The sequence below is a fragment of the Calliphora vicina genome, chromosome 2 (assembly GCF_958450345.1).
Source record: "Calliphora vicina chromosome 2, idCalVici1.1, whole genome shotgun sequence".
Taxonomy (NCBI): domain Eukaryota; kingdom Metazoa; phylum Arthropoda; class Insecta; order Diptera; family Calliphoridae; genus Calliphora; species Calliphora vicina.
In genome coordinates, this window is record NC_088781.1 from 102721686 (window position 1) to 102746912 (window position 25227).

At 31.8% G+C, this 25227-nt stretch overlaps 1 protein-coding gene across 2 annotated transcripts; it reads left to right on the plus strand.

The window, feature by feature from the left end:
• The first annotated feature begins 493 nt into the window (after window positions 1-493).
• Tsp26A (Tetraspanin 26A) lies at window positions 494-25227 on the plus strand. Of its 2 annotated transcripts, XM_065500906.1 has the most exons (7): window positions 494-756; window positions 5204-5398; window positions 5458-5538; window positions 5607-5885; window positions 23773-23883; window positions 24592-24708; window positions 24934-25227. In XM_065500906.1, the coding sequence occupies exons 1-7, from the start codon at window positions 670-672 to the stop codon at window positions 25000-25002; spliced, it is 939 nt and encodes a 312-aa protein (XP_065356978.1). In that variant the 5' UTR covers window positions 494-669; the 3' UTR covers window positions 25003-25227. The 2 variants fall into 2 exon arrangements, with proteins under 2 accessions (XP_065356978.1, XP_065356977.1); XM_065500905.1 differs by lacking the exon at window positions 23773-23883.

A 25227-nucleotide genomic window follows, 5' to 3' on the forward strand; every position in this document is an offset into this window, starting at 1 on the left:
AAAATTTGGTTTCAACCCGCAAATGGACTCAAAAATAACAAATGCTGACATATAAAAGGTTTATTTATCAAATTAGCTGTAATTTTTTTATATTTGTGGCTTTTTGGCGTCATCATTCTCCTTCGCTAACATTTACGAAATGAACTTTTACTTGCATGAGTAAACGCTCAAGCAACTTGTAGACATTTCGATGTATTTTCGACATTTTCGATAATAATACGTATTCTCAACTTTCATCCATCTACTTGCATGTGTAAATGCAGCGTAAGATATGGTATCAAGTTGAAATTATTCGAAAATAGTCGATTTAAATAAAAAATTAGAAAGCTTGACTATTCATGATTTAACAAAGTCAAAAATTTAAAAAAGTCGAAAAGTCGACTTTTTCTTTCAACTATCCATAACGATAACAAATGTCATCACAAGAAAACACTTATTGTAATGATATGGCAGCATTTAATAAGTAAACGTCACTACACAAACACAGCTAGTAAATTTTTTTATTTTCCAATCGGATATTTATTTTACTATAATTTCATTCATTGCAAAAATATCGAATTTTTCAAGGTTTTCTCTAAAAGCCTAAAGTAATTTAAGTGCATTTAAAGAATCTCATTAAGATTATTTAGAAAATAAACTAAACATTTAATAAAGTGAAGGAAAAGAAATATGCCCGTTCGAAAATATCGCCATGAAACTCGAGAAGTAAATTGTTGCATGAAATATGTATTGTTTATTTGCAATACATTGTTATGGGTAAGTCGACAGTGTATGTGAGTGGGTTTGTGTGCATTTGTGAAAAAATGTATTTTTTGTTTTGTTTTTGTGTTTTGCTTTGTTGTCAAAGAGATGCAAAAAGTTTGTGAAAAATGATCGGAAGTGCAAGTCGATCGAAGTAAAGCTGTATTGGCTCCGTCGTTGATACCTAATTTGGAGCTACATTGATGAACAATGTAATTAGGATGATATCTATTGATTTGGCATTGGTGTAAGCGTACATTTTTATGATATCTCGGAAGTAATGTCATTTTTTTTATTATTGATATTCGGTCAAGCGACTTGAAATAAGAGATTATCAGGGCAAGTTTAAATAGGTACAAAAAATTAAATATATACAAGCAAAGAAGCTCAAAAAAATTGTAAAATATGCACACATAAGGAGTGAGATCGATAAATCTTAACAAACATAAATGCTAATAAAACAGAAACCAATAAGTATTACAACTACAAGAAATATTATTTTTGTAATTCTAATCACTAAAGATAAATTAATGAACCTTTTCCGTAAATCCTTCCTTTAAGATTTTTATAGAGCTTTCTGTCACTTTTTTCGAACTTTTGTGCTCTTCAATTCTCTTTTAACAAGATACTAATATCTCTCCAATGGCCTTAGATCTAGGCAGTTTGGAGTATAGTTTCGTGTTCCGTTTTAACCAAAACCGAAACCGCGGTTTTTCAGTCCTAAAACCGAAACCGTCATTTATTCTTCGGTTTTTACTTTTAATCTATTTTCAGTAGAAAAATTAAAAATTTAGAAATGAAAAACAAACATTTTCATACAAAGATTTAGCAAATTTGTCTAAATTCAAATCGATGTAAAAATATACACATCTGCTCAAAATAATAGATACACCAAAATTTATTTTTTAAAAACGAAAAAAAATAATGGTATATTGTAAAATTATAAAAAAAATTCAGTCGATTTTTATTTATAGTTAAAAGGAGAGTAAAAAACAAAAACAAAATATTTCATAATTAATAATAAATATTATAAAGTAAATTAAATTTCTTAAATTTCGAAAAATTTGGTGCTCATAATAATAGATACATTTTAAAAAATTCTTATTAAATAAAAGCTAATAAATTTTATCTTAAAAAAATTAGTTTATTATTAAAGTAAAGCTAGTATCCAGTATATCCACCTTTGTTTTGTAAAACTTTCTCCACTCTTCTGGGCATACTGGATATCAAGTTCTGACACTTCTCCAATGGAATCTCGTACCATATTTTTTGCGTTTTCTCCCATAAATCGTCTTTATTTTTGAAAACTTCCTTCGAAAGCCTTATCTTTAATTAACTCCACAAGTTTTCTATTGGGGTTAAATCAGGGGATTGGCTGGGCCAGCTTAAAACAGGTACGTTATTCTCCAAGAACCAGTTTTTAACTAATCTTGAACTATGTTTTGGGTCGTTGTCCTGCTGGAATGTCCATATTAATGTCATATTTTCCGATGCATATGGAAGCATTACGTTTTCCAATATGTCTCTATACCCACTAGCATTCATGGTATCTTCTATTCGGAATATCGGACCAACACCATTCCATGAAAAGCAACCCCAAACCATTATGTTTCCCCCGCCATGTTTTACCGTCTTTTTTGTAAATTTAACGTGGAATTCTTTTCCTTTTGGTCGGCGTACATTTCTTTGGCAGTCGTTTCCAAACAAATTTATTTTTGTTTCGTCGCTCCATAAAATATTTCTCCATTTTTTTTCGCCTTCACACCCGGACCATTGTAAGTGCTCTTTAGCAAATTCTAATCTTGTCTTGATATTTTTTTGGCGCATTAGTGGCACTTTTCTGGCAATTCTTTCCGGCAATTTAGCTTGTAAAAGACGACGACGAACTGTTTGTGGACTGATTTCGTTACATAGCTCCGCAGAAATAGCTTTCGATGATATGAAAGGGTCTTTTTTAACCATAAGGACGATCCGCCTATCTGTTTCTGGACTGGTTTTCTTTGGTCTACCGCGAGTTTCTCTTTTTTGTTTTTTAGATAAAGCATTTTGGACAAAATGTAAAGATCTTCCTATGCTCTTTGCTATTTCCCGTAATGATTTTCCTTGATTTCTCATCGTTTGAACAATTTTTTTCTCATCTTCGGTACAATGATGATTTCGTCCCATTTTCTTCAAAAGAGTCCTATTTTTTATAAAATTGTTGCTAAAATTTAAATTATACTTACTGTTTCACGTAAATAGGAACAAAAAATTGCACAAAAAAAAAATTGTATATAAACAAATTACAAATTACTGATGTGTATCTATTTTTATGAGCAAATAATTTTTTGTAATTCAAATAAATTCGTTTTTAAAAATCAACATGAAAGCAAATAGTTGTCAGATTTTTGACTGACATGACATTGCCAGATAGAAATTTTAATAATATGATGTATTCTTAACGCTTGCGAGGAAATTTTCAATGTTACCGCCATTTAAATTTTTTCCAATTAGGTGTATCTATTATTTTGAGCAGATGTGTATATACCTAGATTTATTTAATTTTTTTAAACAATTCAGCAGGCTAGCTTTCGCAGGTTAGGCAAGGAAATCTATTAAAAAAAAATTACAGAAACCCATTTAAAAAAATATTGATCATACGAGTATTTCCCAACAATTAAACTTCAAATGACAGTTTATTTCTTTAATTTAAAAAAAAGAATGCTATATTTTTGTAACAAAGACTTAGTTATTTTCAAATATCCGATACAATTATGGAGTACTAACTGACCCGGTGCGCTTTGCAACCCCAATTAGAAAAAATAAATAGTATTATTAAGTCTCCCTTTGTGAATGAATACTAATACAACATGTCTCTAGCTTCATGGTTCTTCGAAGCAATTAGCCAACTTTAATGCATATAAGCTAATTTAATTAATTTAATTTATATTATTTAATTTATTTATTTAATTAACTAAATTAACTAATTTAATTTATTAAAAAAGTACCAATTTTCGTTCATCCTCTTGAACAACCGTTAAGTTTGAACTTTAAATATGTATAGAATATCGTATATTATCAACTGATTTTCTTTCTATAACACTTAATATTTAATAAATTATCACAAAACCGATCGGTTTTGAAATTCTTCGGTTTTTTGGAAACTCTAGTTAGGAGGATTTGCCTTTCTTGGTATAAATACATCATTATTTTTTTTTGTAAGACTCAAGAACTTGCTTACCATAATCAGGCCAAAAATAAGTGTACACATTAAGAAGTCTTATGAATGGATGCATCCTCTTTTGAAAATATTCCTTGATGTAAATATCGGTATTTATAGAGCCCTTTGTAACAAATGTTTGTCTTCTTTTGTCGTAATTACATATTGCTTGTCATACCAAGAAGTTTTTGGGAAAATTTTCTACTTTTGGTTCCTATACTTTTCTACAACATTCCCTCGAGCATCAGCAATATAAACATTTTGACCCGGAAGCTGCGAAAAATATCCCAGAACATACGTTTCGTCATCCATTATGCAGCCTTTGGCCTTTAAAATTTTAGCAGCGTTCCTGGCAGGAACTATTTGAACCGTCTATGTTTTTAAACCTGCATTGGCTTTAACTTTTTATACCAAATAGTACGAGTACTGAGTTAACCGTACTGCTTTCCTACCGGATGTGTTGGGAGCTCTTTTGAAAATGATTTCTATTTATTGGCTTTACAAACATCGTGTGGACCATTCCTTCTACCTGAACCTGTAGACCGGACAAGTTCTCCCGAAACTGTTTAATAACATTGGAATCTGTTTGACGTCAGACCTTTGTTTGTTTGGCCAACTTTTTAAAGGACCAAGTTGGGTTTTGTTGAAAATATTTACGCACTTTTTCTCGTCACTCATTTTAATCTGATTAACAATAATACTTTTCAAAGGTAACTTGATAAAATAAATCAAATAATACTTGTGTTAAAAGTTTTAAGGAAAAACGTATGTTAAGGTTTTTTCGAAATCACTCCTTAATATATGAGTTTTGAAAAAATGTTCAATGATGATTGATAAGTGTGTTGTAAAATATCAATCACACACGTATACGAAGAGTTCATCGGCAGTAGCTGTCTGCAGTATGTGTCTATGGGCCCTATTTTTTTGCTGTGAGGGTCGATCGTTGATTAGAAAACCAACGTATCGAGAGTTGATATCATGAAGTAGGATAAACATTCAATATTTATCACTTGATCCGCTATATTGATCGCTATCCATCAATACCGAATGCTAAATATCACGATACTGGATCGCAGTCAATATATATTGAAAGTGTAGCAGTGGTCATAGGCCACTTTAAAATTTATCTTTAAAAGCACTCCGACTGCTGTCGTCTAACAGCCGTCGATCATTTTGTAATCAGTCACAGGCATCAAATATATTTTTTATTAACTTTTACTTCCCAGAACTAGCAGAATTAATGCATTTTTTATCCAATTTTAGATGACTGGTTTAATTATTTTGGCAGCTGGCATTTGGGCATGGAATGAAAAAGACACTTTTAGTAATTTAAACAAGTTGACCCTGCTGGTATTAGATCCAGCCTTTGTACTAATATGCATTGGTAGCTGTGCATTTCTAATTGGTTTTACGGGGAGTGTAGGAGCCCTGCGTGAAAATACATGTCTATTAGGAACTGTAAGTAATTTTTATTAAACAAACATTTACACATTGTAACTTGTACGTTCTATTCTTAGTTTATTTTACTAGTGTGTGTTTTGCTGGTAGTAGAAGTTTGTTTTGGTGTAATGTATCTTGTACTGAAAGATAAAGGCTGGGTATGTATTGCTTTTTTTATGGTAGACAATATTAAAATTAATTTTATTTTTGTGTTCATAATTTTTAGATAAAAGATCAAGCCACCGAGGGACTGCGCGCATTTATTATACACTATCGGGAAGATCCCGATCAACAGAATCTCATCGATTGGATACAAGAAGACTGGCTGCAGTGTTGCGGCATTGATGGTCCCAAAGATTGGGACAGTAATAATTATTTCAATTGTTCCTCTTATGCCATTGGCAGCCGAGAGGCTTGTGGCGTACCATTCTCGTGTTGTCGTCGACAATCACATGAATTAATTAAAAACAAACAATGCGGTTATGATGTACGCAAAGAGGGCTACGTAAGTATTACACAATTTTATTCTGATTACAACTACATGGTATTAAAATTTATCCAATATTACGTAAAACGTAAACATTTTGTTATAAAATTTTAATAATCAATTGTTAAGCATAACATACATATTTATAAAATTCGAAAAGCTTTTGTTGTGGTTAAAGGTTTTTAAAACACATTACGGGCTTGCAGAGTTTAGCTAAACAAAGAAATATTTAATTAAGATATTTATTATTTACACAAACACATAACGCTGGTTTTGTCATTATTAGTGAGAAACAAGTTTTGAGCGGTTGTTTTTGTGGACTGCGTCATTGTTGTGGTTGTTAACATAAAACATTTCTTTTTCTTTTCATATGAATTTATAGAATTATTGAATTCTATAAATATATATTAATATTTTACAGTTATTTCTTAAGAGTTATTGGTTGATAAGGAAAAGTTTATAATATAAAATGTTCAAAATAATAGCAAGACACAATACATGTTGTTTTAAGCAAATACATATTATGCAAACCTTGCTAATTTATTTTTTAAATAGCAAAGTTGGCTACCGTTACCGCTAAGCTACCGTTAACCTACTGGGTGTATGAGTTAAAAATTCGGGATTTTTTTTTAATTTTTAGCTTTTATTTTGGAACATTTTTTTTTTTTTTTTTTTTTTTTATTTTCAACAACCTAGCCTATTGGCCATAATCGGTTAGAATATAAATTTGTAGAATATAAATTTATTCAAAGTATTGGCCATTGTTAGCTATGACCTTTTCTAATCTATCAGACAACATATCGATTCAAATCCAAAAGTGCTGCTCATCTTTTTAAGCTAATAACTGAACAAACCATCTCTAGCACGTTGAAACCGATGGAACACATTCACCGTAAGCTTTGGTGAGCAATCGGTGAGCTTCAGCCGAATTTTTTTTTTAAATTAAAGATATAAAGCTAAACTTAACGCACAACCTACGCTTAGTTGGAATAAACTTCGACATTTTCGAAACAAAAAAAAAATTGTTTACTATAATGTTCAATAACTAAGTGACATATAATTTAGTAAAGACAAAAATCGCGTTCAAAAGATACGCCATCTATTGTAAATCCCGTATTTTTGAAAAATCTTTTGAAATCTCATAAATATTCGAAAATAGCGTTACCTCACTTTTGTATTGATATTGGTTGTAACGACAGGTTTTTCCACCTTATGCTGGGGTAGAGCTCGCGGCTCCCAGGGTTCGTTACAAAAATTTATTTTAAGCCAGGGGATTAAAAAGCCAGTTTCTTTTTCTTATAACGTTATAAATCGTACTTTATTTTATACACTAACACAACACTTTATTATGACGTTAGCCACCGACAGACGTAGTACACTGTTACGAAAAGGGGGGGCACGGCGATGACGGGGAAAGGCTTCCCGTAGTACTCTTTCACGGAGATGACGGGGAAAGGCTTCCCGTAGTACTCTTTCACGGAGGTACGGCGATGACGGGGAAAGGCTTCCCGTAGTACACTCTCACGGAGGTACGGCGATGACGGGAAAGGCTTCCGTAGTACACTCTCACGGAGGTACGGCGATGACGGGCTTCCCGTATATACTCTCTACGTCTTAGGCCGCAGGGATTCTCTCCGTTGACCGCGGCACCACCACGGGCGTCAACAAGAGGGAGTACCGGAGTGGGAAGATGATTGAGTAAGCTGAGCACGGGTATAACCACAGAATCCCACCAATACTCAATTACCACAGTTTTATTAGGTGGCAGAGGTATAACCCCTTCTCCGACTAATAAAACCTTTAGTAAATCTCACCAGAAAAAAAGGCAAACTACGAGAGTGGGTATAACCGCTATTCTCGGAGTTTGAGATATTATTTAATTGTAAGAGGTATAACCCCTAAACAGCTAAATAAGATCTTACCTCTTCGCCGGCTGCTGGCTGACTGCCTGATTATTCACAAATACTCTCCTTTTATAGGGCAGATCAACCATGCATACATACACAATAGTTAATACACAGCGGTGTTACTGTCCCATGGTTGCAAATTAAGTGTACTGATATTTGTTTTGTTTTCCCTACTTACTACTAGGTGGCGTTACTTAAACTAAATACAATTAACGTTTAGACAAATTTGAATAATAACAAATAAAAACTAATGTGAGGCAAAAACAAGTGCCTACGACTTTTGCTCGTCACATCGCCTCTCTTCTCATATAAACAAAACAGAGACAAATTACAAGATGTCGGCATATGTCACCGCATTCGATAGTTTCAAATAGCACTGGTCACTCCATTTAATAGAATTCGTTACCCTTGCTTGACAACGGACTTCTTCTGCCGGAATTGGATTACTATAACTGACTAGTATTGATGGCAGGGTAGCGGGTGACGTGAATTTTGGCGCATCGATTGATGGACCCGACGATGATGGCCATGTTGAAATCGGCGTTGTTGGAGTTGGAGACGTTGGATTGGTGACGTTACAGTTGATGGAGTTAGTGAGGCTCTATTCGGTGTCAAGGAAGTTGATGGTGATAATGATGAGGATGACGACTTTGACAATGATTAGGATGACGATTTTGACGATGATAAGAATGACGACTTTGACGATGATTAGGATGACAAGTAGTTGACGATGAGGATGCTTAACAGGGAGTTGTTGATTTTCCCAAATGGCTTACTCTTGGTGGTTTCTTCCAACTTGTCCGTCATGGCTTTATTTTTTTCTTTTTATTTCAATAGTAGGGCTAGATTTGAATCAAATAGATAAAAGAAAAATACTATTAATTAGTTTAACATTAAGTAAATAACATATAAGTTCAAATTGTATATGGTTTTAATTCGCTAACATGTGTCCTACGGTGTTCTTTATCTTTACAATTATCTAACTCTACTATTACGGGGGATACAAATCCTTTAATGAGGTATGGACCTCCAAACTTCGGGGTAACTTGGCTGCGAAATTTTCACAAGCTTTAGAAAGGGGATGTTGTCGCACCAACACGTGATCCCCAATCTTGGGTCTCCAAGACCGACGTCGTAGGTTATAATGCCGCTGCTGATCTAGGGACGCGGACATGAGGTTTCGCCTCACTATTTCGAAGATTTCTTTCATCCCCTTGGCACGTACATCGGGGTGTGGGTTGTGAGCACCGGTTCCTACCGTAACTTCATCGTGGAGAGCTTTTGGTAATTGGGGTTCTCGTCCTTGGGTAAGGAATGCTGGAGAATAACCCGTAGCCTCCGATATGCTGGTGTTCATCGCCAACATTATTTCAGGTAGGAAATCATCCCATTTGTTGTATCGATTGTCAGCAAATTGCGCGAGCATTTTCTTTATGGTTCGATTTGCACGTTCCGTAGGGTTTTTCTGAGGTGTGTAAGTGGCAGTACATTGCTGTGTCACACCATATTCAGCTAAACATTTACGGAAAATATGTGATTTGAACTGCGTACCGTTGTCGGTAAAAATGACCTTCGGCACCCCATATCTGGCAACGATACGTTCTCTAAATGCCTTCACGAGGCTTTCGGATGTAGCCTTACGAAGCGGTACAAGCTCACACCATTTGGAAAACCCATCTATGAACACGAGAAGCATCGTACAGCCATGCTTTGAACGGGGTAAAGGGCCGACAAAATCAGCGCATATTGTCGCCCAGGGTTCCTCGTGAATTCGGGTCAGCATTCCGCCGGCAGGGCGTTGTTGGCTAACCTTATGACGTTGGCACGATTCACACTTATGAACATATCGCCTAATGTCTCTAAACATTCCTGGCCAGTAATAACGAGTAGCAATTCTATTGCTTGTTTTGCGTATACCAAGATGACCTTCCGCCGGTATGTCATGGTTTTCTTGTAGTACACGGTTTCTTAGAGGACTCGCGACACAAAGTTTCCATGGGTTACAGTCATCATCATTGATACTAAATGGAAAGTGACGATACAGTTGACCATTAATAATACTATAATCAGAGTATTTTTTTGGTGATTCCGTCACTTCTTTCATTCGTTTTTCGAGCCAACGGCACGTATTCGAGATTGAGTTAGTGTTTATAATATTCAGGGTATCACACGGTTGACGAGATAGGGCATCGGTATTTTGTGTTCCCTTTTTTAATAGTTGTGTGAGAGGGTGGGAAATCTTGGCGAAGTCTGGCACAAATCTTCGGATTTCTTTTATACTTCGCGGAGGTTTCATTTCCTTTATCGCAGCTACCTTGTCCGGATCAGGACTATGTTCTAGAATAGTACGATGGCCTCCATTTTCGGAATGGGCAATGAGCGGTTGTTTTCCCCCATCAGAGGGTTTCGTTGAGGTATTTTTAAACTCACAGTTTAAGGTTAATCCAGCACAATTTATCGTAGCGTTAAAGGTTCGTAGAAACTCTAAGCCTAATATCATTTCTTCAAAAAAGTCTGGCATTATATAAAAAATGCACATTTCTGTTGTATTCCCAAAGGTGACACTAATTTGTACGCTTTCAGAAATTTGCTTTCGTGATCCGTCTGCCAATATTACTTCCAGCTCTTCGTTTACCTTCTTGAGGTCACCTTCAAATTGGCTTAAAAAGTCGGCTCTTATAAAGTTTCTGGTTGCACCGGTATCTATTGTAGATGTTATCAATTTGTTTTGTATCAGGATTGTCGCTGTTATACGGTTCTCTTCGCATCGTAATGCTGTTTGTTTTACTGAGGTGTGGTGGTTTGGAGGGACGTTGCGCCTCAGTTCCGTCGCCCTCCGAAATGGTTTTCCGAATTACTACCATTGTTGGGACATCTTCCAATGTCATGATCATTAACTTCGCAAGCTTGGCATCTAGGACGTTGTCTTCTGGAATCGTCGTTGTTTTGCTGAGGCCTGCATTTAATGCTCTCCAAATCTTCGGCTAGCGTTGTGAGTTCTGGTAGGGATGAAAAATCTTTCCTTTTAATATACCATTGGTAATCTGGATAGCAATTTCTAAATATCCTCTCCAATTTCTGCGCTTCCGACAGCTTAGAGTGCCTCATAAGATTTTGTAGGGACAGAAGATAGTCCTTAAATTTTTCGTTACGTCGTTGTGTGCGATTTTGAATCTCATCTTCTAGTTTCTCGTAATATCTTGGTGGGAGAAAGAATTGGCTAAAATCGAGTTTAAAATCGTTCCAACTAACCCAAGATTTGTTATTAATTCGAAACCAGATAAGGGCACGATCTCGTAAGAATTCAGGCATCAATTTTGGCAACGTGTCCAAGGTTACATCGTACATACATGAAAGCTCTTCTACACGTTCAATGAATTCTAATGGATCACGATTTACATCGAAATGTATGTCCCACTTCCTTATCTTTTCTATTACTTCCATTCTGCACTCAGTTTTCTCTTCCATCACCGGTGACTTAAAGAATGTAAGCTGTTCCGTCGATTTTTAACATCTCTTCACACTTTTATTCTGTTTTTTTTTTTTTTAGGTTCAACCTAAATTTTTTTCGGATTAAATAATCCACACACACAGTTTATTTCACAGTTCGTACAGTTTAATTTACAATTTTTTATTATTAATGTTTTTTTTTTTTTTTAGACACTTTTATTTAATGTCCCTGCTCGGGCGCCATTGTAACGACAGGTTTTTCCACCTTATGCTGGGGTAGAGCTCGCGGCTCCCAGGGTTCGTTACAAAAATTTATTTTAAGCCAGGGGATTAAAAAGCCAGTTTCTTTTTCTTATAACGTTATAAATCGTACTTTATTTTATACACTAACACAACACTTTATTATGACGTTAGCCACCGACAGACGTAGTACACTGTTACGAAAAGGGGGGGCACGGCGATGACGGGGAAAGGCTTCCCGTAGTACTCTTTCACGGAGATGACGGGGAAAGGCTTCCCGTAGTACTCTTTCACGGAGGTACGGCGATGACGGGGAAAGGCTTCCCGTAGTACACTCTCACGGAGGTACGGCGATGACGGGAAAGGCTTCCGTAGTACACTCTCACGGAGGTACGGCGATGACGGGCTTCCCGTATATACTCTCTACGTCTTAGGCCGCAGGGATTCTCTCCGTTGACCGCGGCACCACCACGGGCGTCAACAAGAGGGAGTACCGGAGTGGGAAGATGATTGAGTAAGCTGAGCACGGGTATAACCACAGAATCCCACCAATACTCAATTACCACAGTTTTATTAGGTGGCAGAGGTATAACCCCTTCTCCGACTAATAAAACCTTTAGTAAATCTCACCAGAAAAAAAGGCAAACTACGAGAGTGGGTATAACCGCTATTCTCGGAGTTTGAGATATTATTTAATTGTAAGAGGTATAACCCCTAAACAGCTAAATAAGATCTTACCTCTTCGCCGGCTGCTGGCTGACTGCCTGATTATTCACAAATACTCTCCTTTTATAGGGCAGATCAACCATGCATACATACACAATAGTTAATACACAGCGGTGTTACTGTCCCATGGTTGCAAATTAAGTGTACTGATATTTGTTTTGTTTTCCCTACTTACTACTAGGTGGCGTTACTTAAACTAAATACAATTAACGTTTAGACAAATTTGAATAATAACAAATAAAAACTAATGTGAGGCAAAAACAAGTGCCTACGACTTTTGCTCGTCACATGGTAATGTATCAGAACAGCAATCACAAAAAATTGGGGGTTGCACCACTATTGCGCTGATGTCCTCAATTATAGTCAGACCGAAATTATCTGTAACCGTTACCGAAATAATCGAAAATAGTGTTACCTCAAAATACCTTTATCCTATAAATAATCCCAGATTATGAAAACACCTATTGATGTTTTCCGCAGTTGAGTTTATTGAAATCTATAGGAGTTAAAATAAAAATATCCTTACCGAAATAAGACAAAATCTCGTTACCGTTAAATCACCGTTTGCGAAATAATAGAAATTGTCCTTACCGCTACCATTTACCGTTTCGAATGGTAGCCAAACTTGATAGTAAATTAAATTTGGAAATAAAAATGAATTGGGCTGTTTTTTTAAGTGTTCTAAATATCGGGGTTTTTGAGCCAAGAACTTCAAAGTTTTATTGAAATGTAATCTTCAGATCATACGGAATACTTTTGGAATTATCATCATTTAAAGATAAATTCTTAAATTTTTAGAATTTGTTCAACCAAATTTTGTAAAAAAATCGGAGTGTAAAATAACATTACCCCTAAGTACCGTTACAGACATTCTATAAATATGTATGTAATTTGAAATTATAGAAATAAAAAAATTTAGATTTTAATAATTGAGCTTATTGAAATTTAAAGAATTTAAAATAAAACAATAGTGTATATTTTTTTTGCCATTTCGAAATAATTGAGTTTAAATTTTTTGTGTTAGTAGACATCTAGAACAAAAGTAGTATTTCAATTGATCTTTTGACCCACTTTGGGAAGTAGAATTTCACCAAATTATGACCACATATAGAATCAGTTATGAGGAGCCGCAGAACAAAAGGGACTTTTTCGCACATTTAAAATATTTGGGAAAATGAGAACCTGGAAATGGTAACAAGTTTCTTACTTATCAATAGATACATCTAACTGCTATAAGTCACCCCATTAAATGTTAAGGATGTTTGATATAAAATAATTTTTATTTTGGAAAATGAACCTTTTGTTAAAAAATAAAGTATGTTTTTTATGCGTTTTTTTATACGATAATATTATAAATTAATGTTTTTAATCCTGATCTAATATATAAACAAATTATATATTAAAATTAAATATTTTTTTTTTCGTTTTATACTAGTGTTGTTCGTTTTGTTAAGCACAATTTTTTTAGAACCCATTTACTTAGTAAACAAATTATGCTAACTTGATTGTTTCTAGGTGATTTCAACCCAAATATTATAAAAATACCAAAAAGGTGCAAAAAAGTACCTCTTATGTAGATTCTTATTATGCAATTTTGCACAATTTTTTTTAAATTTATTCTTAATTTTTGTTGTATTAACAATTTAGATAAATGCGTAATTACAGTTTTTGTTAAAATACCGTTACATAAGTTTGAAATAAGCCAAATTAGTCCAAATAAGCGTTACCGTTAAGATTTTGAATTGTTTCAAACAATTTATTAATACTGGCCGTAAATCAAAAAAATCATTTGTATTATTTGAAAATCTAATACAGTTTATAACCCCCTGTATATTAGCTGATAAATTTTTATCATGATAAACGTCAAAATGGTTATCAAGATAAAAAATTATCAGGTATAGTTCCCATTTATTAGTATTATTGCTTCGTTGTGACAAAATTGTTAGTGCTTTTGCACAGACAACTTTGTCTTGACAATAAACGTCAATTATTGTTATGATAAATATTTGTCAAGTATAGACAGGGGGTAACGAAATTGCATTATGATACATAAGTTTTTGAAAAATAAGAATAATGTAATGTAAGAGTGCCATCGGCTTCGATGGCACTCTTATGTCACCACATAAGACAATAATATGAATATTATGAACCTTTAAAAAATATGTTGGAATATTTGCATTCAAATTGTTAAAAGTAGTGCTTAAGTTTTTCATGCAAAACGTGCTATTCAATTTGTCACCACTGTACACGTTACATTTTTGCTTAACTCGCGCATTTCCAAGTTATCTGGAAACCACAATTGAAGTTGCGTACATATAATTTTATTTCAAAAGTAACATTTGTACTTTTTTCTTCGTCTTGTTAAAATAGTGCTTAAGTTTTTCATGTAAAACATGCTATTCGATTTGTCGTCACTGTATACGTTAAATTGTTGCTTAACTCACTCGTTTCTGTTCTTCTAGAAACTTTTAGTAAAACCTAAACCACAAACTGTGGTAATTCAAATGCAGTACCAAGTTATCTGGAAACCATAATTGCAGTTACGTACATGAACTATTATTTCAAAATTAACAACTGTACTTTTCGTACGGCTTGAATATAAATTATTTACCATGATGTACAATGAGGAAATAACGAAAGAGATGCCAGCTAAGGATGTTTGTTTAGATCAGAGTGACCGTAAGAAGGATGTATGAACACTCAAAGATCATACAGGCGATCTAACTGAGATTTTTATGGTTTTAAAATCCTCAAATATGGTTCAAGTTTATATAATTCCTTATTAAATCATTCCATGCTTCTTTAATTCAGATCTAAAACAAAATGTAAAATGTTTGTGATTCATTTTGTAAATGATTAAAAACAAATTTAGAAATATACTTCAATTTGGAATAGATTTGAATTAATAAAAAGTAATTATTCAGAGGTTGGTTGACTTTCGTTAAGAATTTATTCAAATATGCATACGATTCGCTACCACCAAAATCGTAATAATTTAAACAAACGGTTTAATAATAGAAATTTGTTAAACGTAAAAAAACGTATAAACACTATTTCACACTTATACTATTTAATTGCTTCTGAAACAGAGTGACGATAAACCTTCTGATCTTTTGCTATTTATTGGAAAGTCCATTTTGGATTATTTTGAAAAGTTTTTCCGTTATCCACTTTGACCGAAATAACAGTTGAAAATTAATGATTTAGAAAAGATAATAATAAAAAAATAATAATTTGTTGAACCAAGGATAAGTTATGGCTGGAATAATGTATATAAGTTTTTTTCTGATGTAAAAAATTTGTCTTTTCATAATTTAAAATCATTTATAGAATGGTGGTAACGCTATATATTTTTATATGAATAACGGTACGGTATCCAACTTAACTTTAGAAAATTTTTGGAATTTTAAAATCCAATCATTGTTGGAATCGGTTTTAAAAACGACAAAAAAGGCACATTTGACTTATGAAATCCAATGTCATTTTTTCTGTACTCGATAAAGAATTTAATTGTTGATCGAATATAAAACCGATACATATTTCTGTCGTTTTGAAAACCGATTCCGACAATGATTGGATTCTATGACAACACCGATAAACACTTTAAATTTTGGAAAAACAGGTCTTTTGGAATAGTAATTTTTTTGATAGAAAGCAGATGACTTACGGACCTAAATCTTATATCAAAATTGGTATTGTGAGTAAAAAACCATAACTATGAAGAATTTTTGAATTTTCGATCTGCATATAAACTGCAATCGTTAGGATATTTCTTGCAAATACTTAATTGGATCTAATTTAAGAACATGAAACAGTTGTTTAAAAATATTTACTTTAGATATTTTTGGTAATTTAGCAAAATATTCGTCAATCCTATTCTAATATTAATCACCCCTATCGTGAAAAACATGTGAAATTTATGTTCCCATGAAATATTCATTTCCCTCGAAGGGAAAATTGCTATCGTGATATTCCCCTAAACTTTTAATTCACAATAGTTGATTTTGTTCGTAGCAGCTGTTTATTGTTTACAAAATTTCATCTAAAAATTTCACAACATGTGGAATTTTTTCACGTGAACAAAGTTTATGAACGAAAAATGGGAAATTTCATGAAAATTTGAAATTGTTATTTTGGCCTGTAGGCTTTATATTACATGTTTTGAAATAAATAAATAAAATAAATAAAAAAAAATTTGATTCGCGATAGGGATGAATATACTTTAAATCAGGGTTTCGATATTCAGCTCTAGCAACATATTGCTTACATTTGACTATGCAATAAATATGAAATTATCTCATTTCATCACAATCAACTAATATAAATATTCATACTGTTCGTTCGTATTACTATTAAAATTGCAATGCTAGTCTGCAATTTTTAGTATCAAACACAATTAATTGCACATCCACCAAAATATATGTTCGTGCTTTAGTAGCACACACTGTTTTTTTGTCGTGCTAATATTGCACTCCATTCGTTTTATTTTGTTGTGCTGTCAAACTTTTCTAGCAAAAATACACACTTCTGTGGTTGTGCTATAGCACAATTGACATTTCTGCAATTGATGCTATCAGTTGCTGTTCTTGATAAGTGCATAACAACATATCAGTAAACACACCCAATATACAGTTGGGCAGAATCAAAATTTTTTTGAAATAAATCTGGCATTTCTAAACTGCTGATCTGATCAGGATAAAATTTGACGCGGGCGTAGCCAATGAGTATTCGAGTTTAAATTATTAAAATGGGCCCAACAAATGCCCCAGGGGCGGCGCTATGGGGGCTCAAAATAAGGTACCTTCGACATGCAAAATTTTTAAACACGTGCCATTTTTTTTGTTTCCCACTCGATTTCAAAGAGTTTTATATGTTTAGAAAGCGCTCGCCTATGTCTTGAAAAAATATGCTTGCGTGTGCTATTTATCTCTTATACTTTTCGAGTTATAAGCATTTCAAAATTGAAATTTTAAAATTTTGCCATACATTGGTCCGCTTTTTTAAAAATATATGTCGTACTTTTGTACCGAACAGGCTCGATTTTTTTTGTTAGTTAGACAACTAAATTATCAGTAATATACAAAATATTTCAGAGTAATATCGATTATAGATCCAAAAATAAACGATTTTCAATTTAAGAATTCAAAAAATAGAAGATTTTTGCTGTTTTTTGGATGAAAAGGTGACTGAACTCTTTTTTATTAAAAAAAAAATTTCTTTAAGAACATATAACAATTTTATGTTTTTCTGTAAGGTAGCTTTACAGAGAACATTTTGGTATAAAAAACATGTCCTATTTTTTGAACATGTTGCCCTTTCGTCCTTCGGAATTTGACCTATTTTTTTTATCAAAATTTCAACTTTGGGCCACATGTTCTAAAATCCCAAAGTTGGGATCAAAAAACGGAAAGCAGCTTTAGAAACCTTGATGTGTTTCCTATTTATCCCCAAAGTATTTTCCCAGCCCCGGAGGAAATGTAGATCCTATGGTTAAAATTGTAAAAAATACCATTTTCGGGATTTTCGCATACATTTTTAGGAATTGTGGGATTCCTTTTGACCTTTTGAAAAGGTTTTTTACACTTTGTAATTTGGAATGACAAATTTAAAAAACGTTGAAAATTTCATTGAGTTTTGCTAATAAATAAAGATTTTATTACATATTACATATTTATTGAGTTTCTAAAACTAAAATTTTTATCAAAATTTTAATAGGATTGCAAATACATATTAGGAACAATTTGATCCACATTTATTCCGAACATTTTTTTTCTTGTTTAGATATTTTAATTTTTGGTCTTACAAAAAAAATGCAAGTCAATATCTCAGTTAGATTCAAAAATATTTCCACTAATGAATAATCGTTATTTCGTATTACATACTTGACAATAAAATAACTAGCAGCATCCAAATAGCCAAAAAACAAGAAATATCAATGCAACCATAGCAGAGCAACCAAAGAAATGTAAATTGCTGCCAGAGAAAATTGCTAGCACAACAAAACAAAAACGAATGCTGACGCGCAATATTAGTTCGGCAAAAAAGTGTGTATGCTGCTATAGCACGAACATATATTTTGGTTGTTGTGCTACAATAACGAGTTGACAACTGTTTGTATCTGCTACTAGAAATTGCAAACTAACATTGCAATTTGTATAGTAATATATGAATAGTAACAGCCATTTATATTAGCAGAGTTATACAAAATTATAATAGTAACTATATTTTTAGTATGCAGATTGATAAAAATGTATATTTACTGCAATTGACGGCTAATATAGTAGCAATTGTAAACCCTGCTTTAAATTCCCCAACTTTGGGAAGAGAACACAAGAGAACAAGTCTGGCAAGCCGTACAGCAATTTATATTTCTCTTTAATAGTTATCTTACCCGAAGTCTCTCTCTTTACATATATTTTAAATTATCTAACTTAAACATTTATATATTGCAAACTGAAAGTAATTATAAGATAAACAAGTAAGAGTGCTATATTCGGCTATGCCGAATCTTATATACCCTTCACCTTTGTTGTGGATGCATTATTATTTTTTATAATAAGTATATAGGTATGTATGTACATTGCCCACTTTCAGCGTACAGCATCCTAAATTTATCAAGAACACAAAAAACAACAACAACGTCAAACGAAACAAAACACCAAAAGAAAAAACAAAATACGCAAGCCAATGAAACCAACACACATCCAAACATACGTTTAATTGTATAAAAAACAACAACGCCAAAAGAAACAAAACACAAAAGAAAAACAAAATACGCAAAGCATGCCATCCAAACATACGATTTGTTGCTTTTTTGTCAAAAAAACCAACACACAACCAAACAAACGTTAGTTGTATAAAAAACAACAACAACGCCAAAAGAAACAAAACACAAAAAAAAACAAAATACGCAAAGCATGCACATCCAAGCATGTTTTGTTGCTTTTTTGTCAAAAAAACCAACACACAACCAAACAAACGTTTAGTTGTATAAAAAACAACAACAACTCCAAAAGAAACAAAACACAAAAAAAAACAAAATACGCAAAGCATGTACATCCAAAAACATACGTTTTGTTGCTTTTTTGTCAAAGCATGCAATACATTGTGTTTTTTGATGAAATTTTCAGAGGTTGTCTCGGATTTTTGCTCATATCTCCGTTATTTATGGACGGATTTTGCTGATTTTAAATAGCAAAATTTTCGAAAGTATGTCTGACAGAATTGTTGAAGATTTGGATCCCGGAGATATCTGGGGCCTTCAGAAAATTGATTTCAACAGACAGACAGACGGACAGACAGACAGACGGACATGGCTTAATCGACTCCGCTATCTATAAGGATCCAGAATATATATACTTTATAGGGTCGGAAATGAAAAATGTAGAAATTACAAACGGAATGACAAACTTATATATACCCTTCTCACGAAGCTGAAGGGTATAAAAATTAGACTTAAATTTATAATTCAAATACAATCCAAGTATATCAGTGCGCTGTTGTATGTCAAAGAAGTCGGTTTAATTAACGGAGAAATATTTGTCGTCAATGAAACAGAACTGCATTGAAAGAAAACGAATTATTTTAATTTTCCGTCTAAGTTGAATTTAAAATGTGCAGCGCAGACAAAAACAAAAAAAAAATATATATTTAACAATGATTTTGCGAAACCAAATAAAACTTTGTGCCGGCAGAAAATTACCCGCAATTCCAACATCCAGAATGTACATATTTAATATTAAAATTTATTAAAACTTTTACAAATGGGAAACAAGATCTTTATCAAAGTTAAATACGGTTTCAACAAATCTTCAGAAAGGTTTAAATTAAAAAGATTTGAATAAATTCATTGTCTGGCGCATAATTTTGGAAATATTTCTGAAAGTGCATAAGCAAGTAAGTTTTTATTATAGCCTTCACCATGAGTGGCAGGGGTATATATAAGTTAAGTTTCCATTTTTTGTATTTATAGATATATTAGCTAAAACCACGGTATCTAGATTTAATGTTATTTTTATTAATGCCCAGTTTTTGACTTGTTATTTAAATACGTATTTAGTTAATTTTAACTTAAAATTAAGTTGTATTTAAATACAGTTTGAGTTTTTCAGTGCTACATAATTTGTCTTATTTAAATAAGATAAAAGTATGGTAGCACTACTAAATATCAAAAATTTATCGATAGTTTTGCTTAAAACAGCTGTTCAACCAAAACAAAAATTGATACATTTTGCCCAATAAGAAATAAAAGTTTATTAAACAATAAAATTATTGGTAGGAAAATGCACAAAAGAAGCTCCAATTGCCCCGCATCGGAATTGTAGTTTTTGCAAGACGCTTTTTTTAGCAAGACGCTGTTGTTTGTTTTTTTTTTTACTACAATAGAGTGAAAAAAAAAACAAACAACAAAAGTCAGCTGTCAAAAACATATGGTAGTTTATGAAACTTAAATAGAATTTAAATGGCCAACGTTGGCCATTTAAGTATCATTTAAAAAAGCACTGAGAAACTCATTTTCGTATTTAAATAGAACTTAAATATAATTCATATTTAAATACGAAGTCAAAAACTGGCTCTAAGTCTTGTACGTAGATAATAATATAAAATGCAGACAAATCTTAAGTATGTACATTAGAGCGACTCACTTCGTATGGAGAGGAAAAAAATGATTTTGTTACCACTTCAAAATAAACCTTGATTTGTTTTAGGATATTTCAAAAAAAATATTTTTTGTTAAGTTTTTTGAAAATATTTGTATTTTCTCCCAAAACAAGCCATATAAGACATATAAACGGACCTTCCAGCCTCATACAACTCTATATTTGTCCAAGTTTAACTTTAATAATTTTTTTATGAAAATCTTTATTTTTTCCAAAGTAAATTTAAATATTTAAAAATATTCTTGATTTAAGAAATAAACTGTTAATTAAATTTTAAATATTCATTTCAATGCATCTCTATCTATTAAAAAAATAGCAGATAGACAAAAATTTCAAATATTCAAAGACATATCGTTACCTAAAATGCGAAAATATCATCAAAATATTCAAAATTGATTTTATTTTTGATTAATATTCACAACATCATATTACATATGTGTACAAAATTTTAAACTTTTACTATAAAAAATAACAAAATTATAACCAAAATGCAAAACAACGTATCATCAAGTAGAATTAAAATAAAAAAAAAAATATAAAAATATCTATAACTGCTTCTATTTAAAATCAAAAACATATTTTTATTTTTTCATACAAATTTATATTGATGATACGTCATCTTGGTTTTAGAAAACTACAAATATATTTCAAAAAAATATATATTTTTTTAAAATATATTTCTAGTTTCATTGCAATTTAGATTTGAATATTTTGTTTTAATATCTCAAGTAGTTTCTTATTTTATATCGTTTTTTGTTTCTCCTATAAATGTATGAAAAGTGATGTTACGTTATTTAGCATTTTAGTTGACGATATGAATATTTCACAGAATAAACTTTTTCCTAAACTGTTTCAATTCAATTACACTAGTTTACAAATCAAACATTTTTGTTTGCTCATGGAATGAATCTTATATTTTTGAGAAGAGCTAGGGACGCTAGCTAATTGACCTTTTTTTGTTTCCCACATATACGTCAAAATTTTGAGATATATGGGTTTTTATTTTTCACCTGCCCTGAGTACTACTAATGCATACTGTAGTGTACCCAATTGTGGTAATAAGGTATTTACATCGTTTTTGGGAACTCAATACTCTGGCGAAGCTACTAGATACTTTCAGAGTTGTATTTTTTTTGACAAATTCCAAAAAAAAATTAACGGAAAAAAATAAATATTGTTTAAAAGTACATCTTTTTTGTAGATAAACGTTAATAAATCGCTATTAAATACAAAACTCTAAAGTAAAAACTATTTTAAAATGTCTTCTAGAAAGTGTAAAATAAACCCAGACCATTTTTGTTTTATTTGCGGAAAAATTATTCAGTTAAATCGAGGTTTTCCTATAACACAAACACTTCAAAATGCTTATTTACATTATTTTTGATTCCCCGTGTCAAATCATGATAAAAAATGGGTCCCTCATTCGATTCGCACAAATTGTAGTGAATATAATCCAGGTAAAATGAACATTAAATATGTCAGTTTGGTTGACCCACAAAAAATAGTTTGGCCGCCACTCCACATTAAATTAGGTTTAATTAGGCATTTCAATATTTATGCAGCGTGTTCACGAGTCTTTCTTAGGCTAAATTAAAAGAAGGGATATTTGTGGGTCCTCAAATAAGAAAAATTTTGGGTGATACCAAATTTGAGTGTCTATTAACCGATGTTGAAAAAGCATCATGGAATTCTTTTAAACTTGTTGTACAAACATTTTTGGGGAATAAGAAAAGTCAAAATTACAGAGATATTGTTGCGAATTTATTACATAATTTTGAACTGATGGGTATAAATATATCCCTCAAAATTCACTTTTTACATTCTCATGTGAATTTTTTCCCGGAAAACCTCAGGCGCATGAGTGACGAACATAGAGAGCGTTTCCATCAAGATTTGAAGTTTATCGAGAAGAATTATCAAGGTTTTTGGGATCAGAATATGCTAGGAGACTACTGTACTGAGTGTCGTGAGGGAGACAAATGAAAATAATTATAAAAAGTGGACTAAAACACTTCATTTCAATTTTTTTGTCCTAATTTAATGTACATTTTTTTATGTTTCGTTTTTAATAAATATGTATCTCAAAAGTTTGACGTCCAGGATTTTTTTTAACATTTTTTTCGAAGTTAGAAGACCTAAATACACAAATCCCCATATGTTTCAATTCATGAGCAAAAATCTTGTAAACTTGTGTTATTTTTCACATGTTGAACTGGTTTCACATATTCATGTGCTCAAAAACGACATTTTCTAATATTTTCTACTCAATTTTTCAAGTTTTGAATTTGATAATTTTGATAATTACATGAAATATGTTCCCTTTTCGTTCATAAAGTTTGTTCACGTGAAAAAATTCCCCATGTTGTGAAATTATTAGATGGAATTTTTTTGACAATAAACAGCTGTTACGAACAAAAACAACTATTGTGAATGAAAAGTTCAGGGGGAATATCACGATAGCAATTTTCCCTTCGAGGGAAATGGATATTTCATGAGAACATAAATTTCACATGTTCTTCACGATAGGGGTGAATATACAATTTTCGTTATTCGTTGAACTTTAATAAAAAAAATATTGAAAATACTGTTTTCGTTATTGAAATCAGATTTTCGTTTTGTTTTCAAAATTGTATTACATTTAAATGTCTAAATTTAGGGCCCTAATTCATGATGAATCCCCCAACAATTTGAACTGATTCATTGACCTGTGATTTTGAGCATCTTATTTCGATTGAGATACAAAATTAGTTTGATAAATTTCTGTAAATTTAATTTTAATTTCAGCATTTTTATTTATAAAATAAGTTTACTTTATATACAAATATTCCTTATATTTACATTGTTTTCATAAACATATTTCTTATCTCCCCAAAATGCTTGTCAAACTGGAATTTTTATAAAAATTATTACACAAATTGATAGCCAGTAGATAGACACATTTATGAACGTGGTTGTTTGCGGGCTGGTGAAGAGTATTTGGAGACTCACATTGTGTCTGTATGGATCTACATAATGCTAACAATATTTTGGCAGGTTAATAAAACAAATTTGTTTACAAATTTAAAAGGATATTTGGTAAAATTTAAAATGAGTTTTAATAATATTGAAGAAATAACAAAACAAACCAATGCCACATTTATGCTCTTTTAAAATCTTGATTTTGGAGGAAATAGTTGGCGTAATAACTCATGCTCAGATACATTTCAAACTCATTTTAAATATTACTGTCAAGTAATTTATTATTTTTATATGAAATTTTATGGAATTTAATTTATTTATTTTAGTTTTGTTTTATATCTGTAAAATTTTCAACAATTTCGAACCTCTTATCCAAAATCCAAAGATACCAAACAAGTTTTTAAGAAAGTCTTTTTTTTTTTTTTTTTTCAAAAAAGTCAAAAAAGATTTTGATTTTGGAAAATTTTCGAAAGATTGAAGAAATAGCTATCTAAACTATTTGGGACAAAATAGGTAATAAGTTACATGAATGAGAAAAAACACCTGTTTGGCCAAAATATCTAATTTTGACCGCCTCTAATTCGACCGATCTTGTTGAAAAATTGTGTCTGAATTACTATGTATCTAATAGGACTAACCTTGCACCAAGGTTCCAGATAGGAAGACATCGATTTCAAAAGTTGTTTCACTTCATGTCTAATCCCCCATATGTTGTTTTATTTTTAATATTTTATTTATCAATTTGTTTTATAATTTTTGGTTTTTTATTCTTTTTATTTTAAGAGTTTTGAAATTTCGAAAATTATTTATGAAAAAGGCTGTGTTCAAGCGGGTGAAGAATGGATGGAAAGAAATCTTATTATAATATCAACCAGTGCTATTATAACAATTTTCTTTCAGGTTTGTTTTTATTTTGTTTTTTTAATTTTTTATTTGTTTTCAAATATGTTTTCATTATTAAAAGTATTTATCCACTGTTTAAGAATACCAAAAGAAAAGCTGTTTAGAAAATATAAATATTTTCCTAATAATAATTTAAGCGTTTGGAATTCTTAAATAGCTCGTTAGCATATGCCATAACAAATTTTAATAACTTTTTTTATTCTCACTTCCTCTAACACACAGATATTATTTATAATTTTTACCCAAAATCTACGCGCTGAAGTAAATGCTCAAAAATCAAAATGGCACTGACAATTGCCCACAGCCCCTTAAGAAAGGCTGGTTGCTGTTTAAGTGGGTGAAAATGGACATATATGAATCGCAATTGAAAATGAATCTTATGATTAGTCAACTAATTCCATGACACTGGTTGAATATCATGGTATTGTATGTATTTGGACAGCTGGAATGGATATTGCCTGTTAAATATGTATGTAAGCTAAAATTAAATTTATAAAACACACAAAAAACCAACAA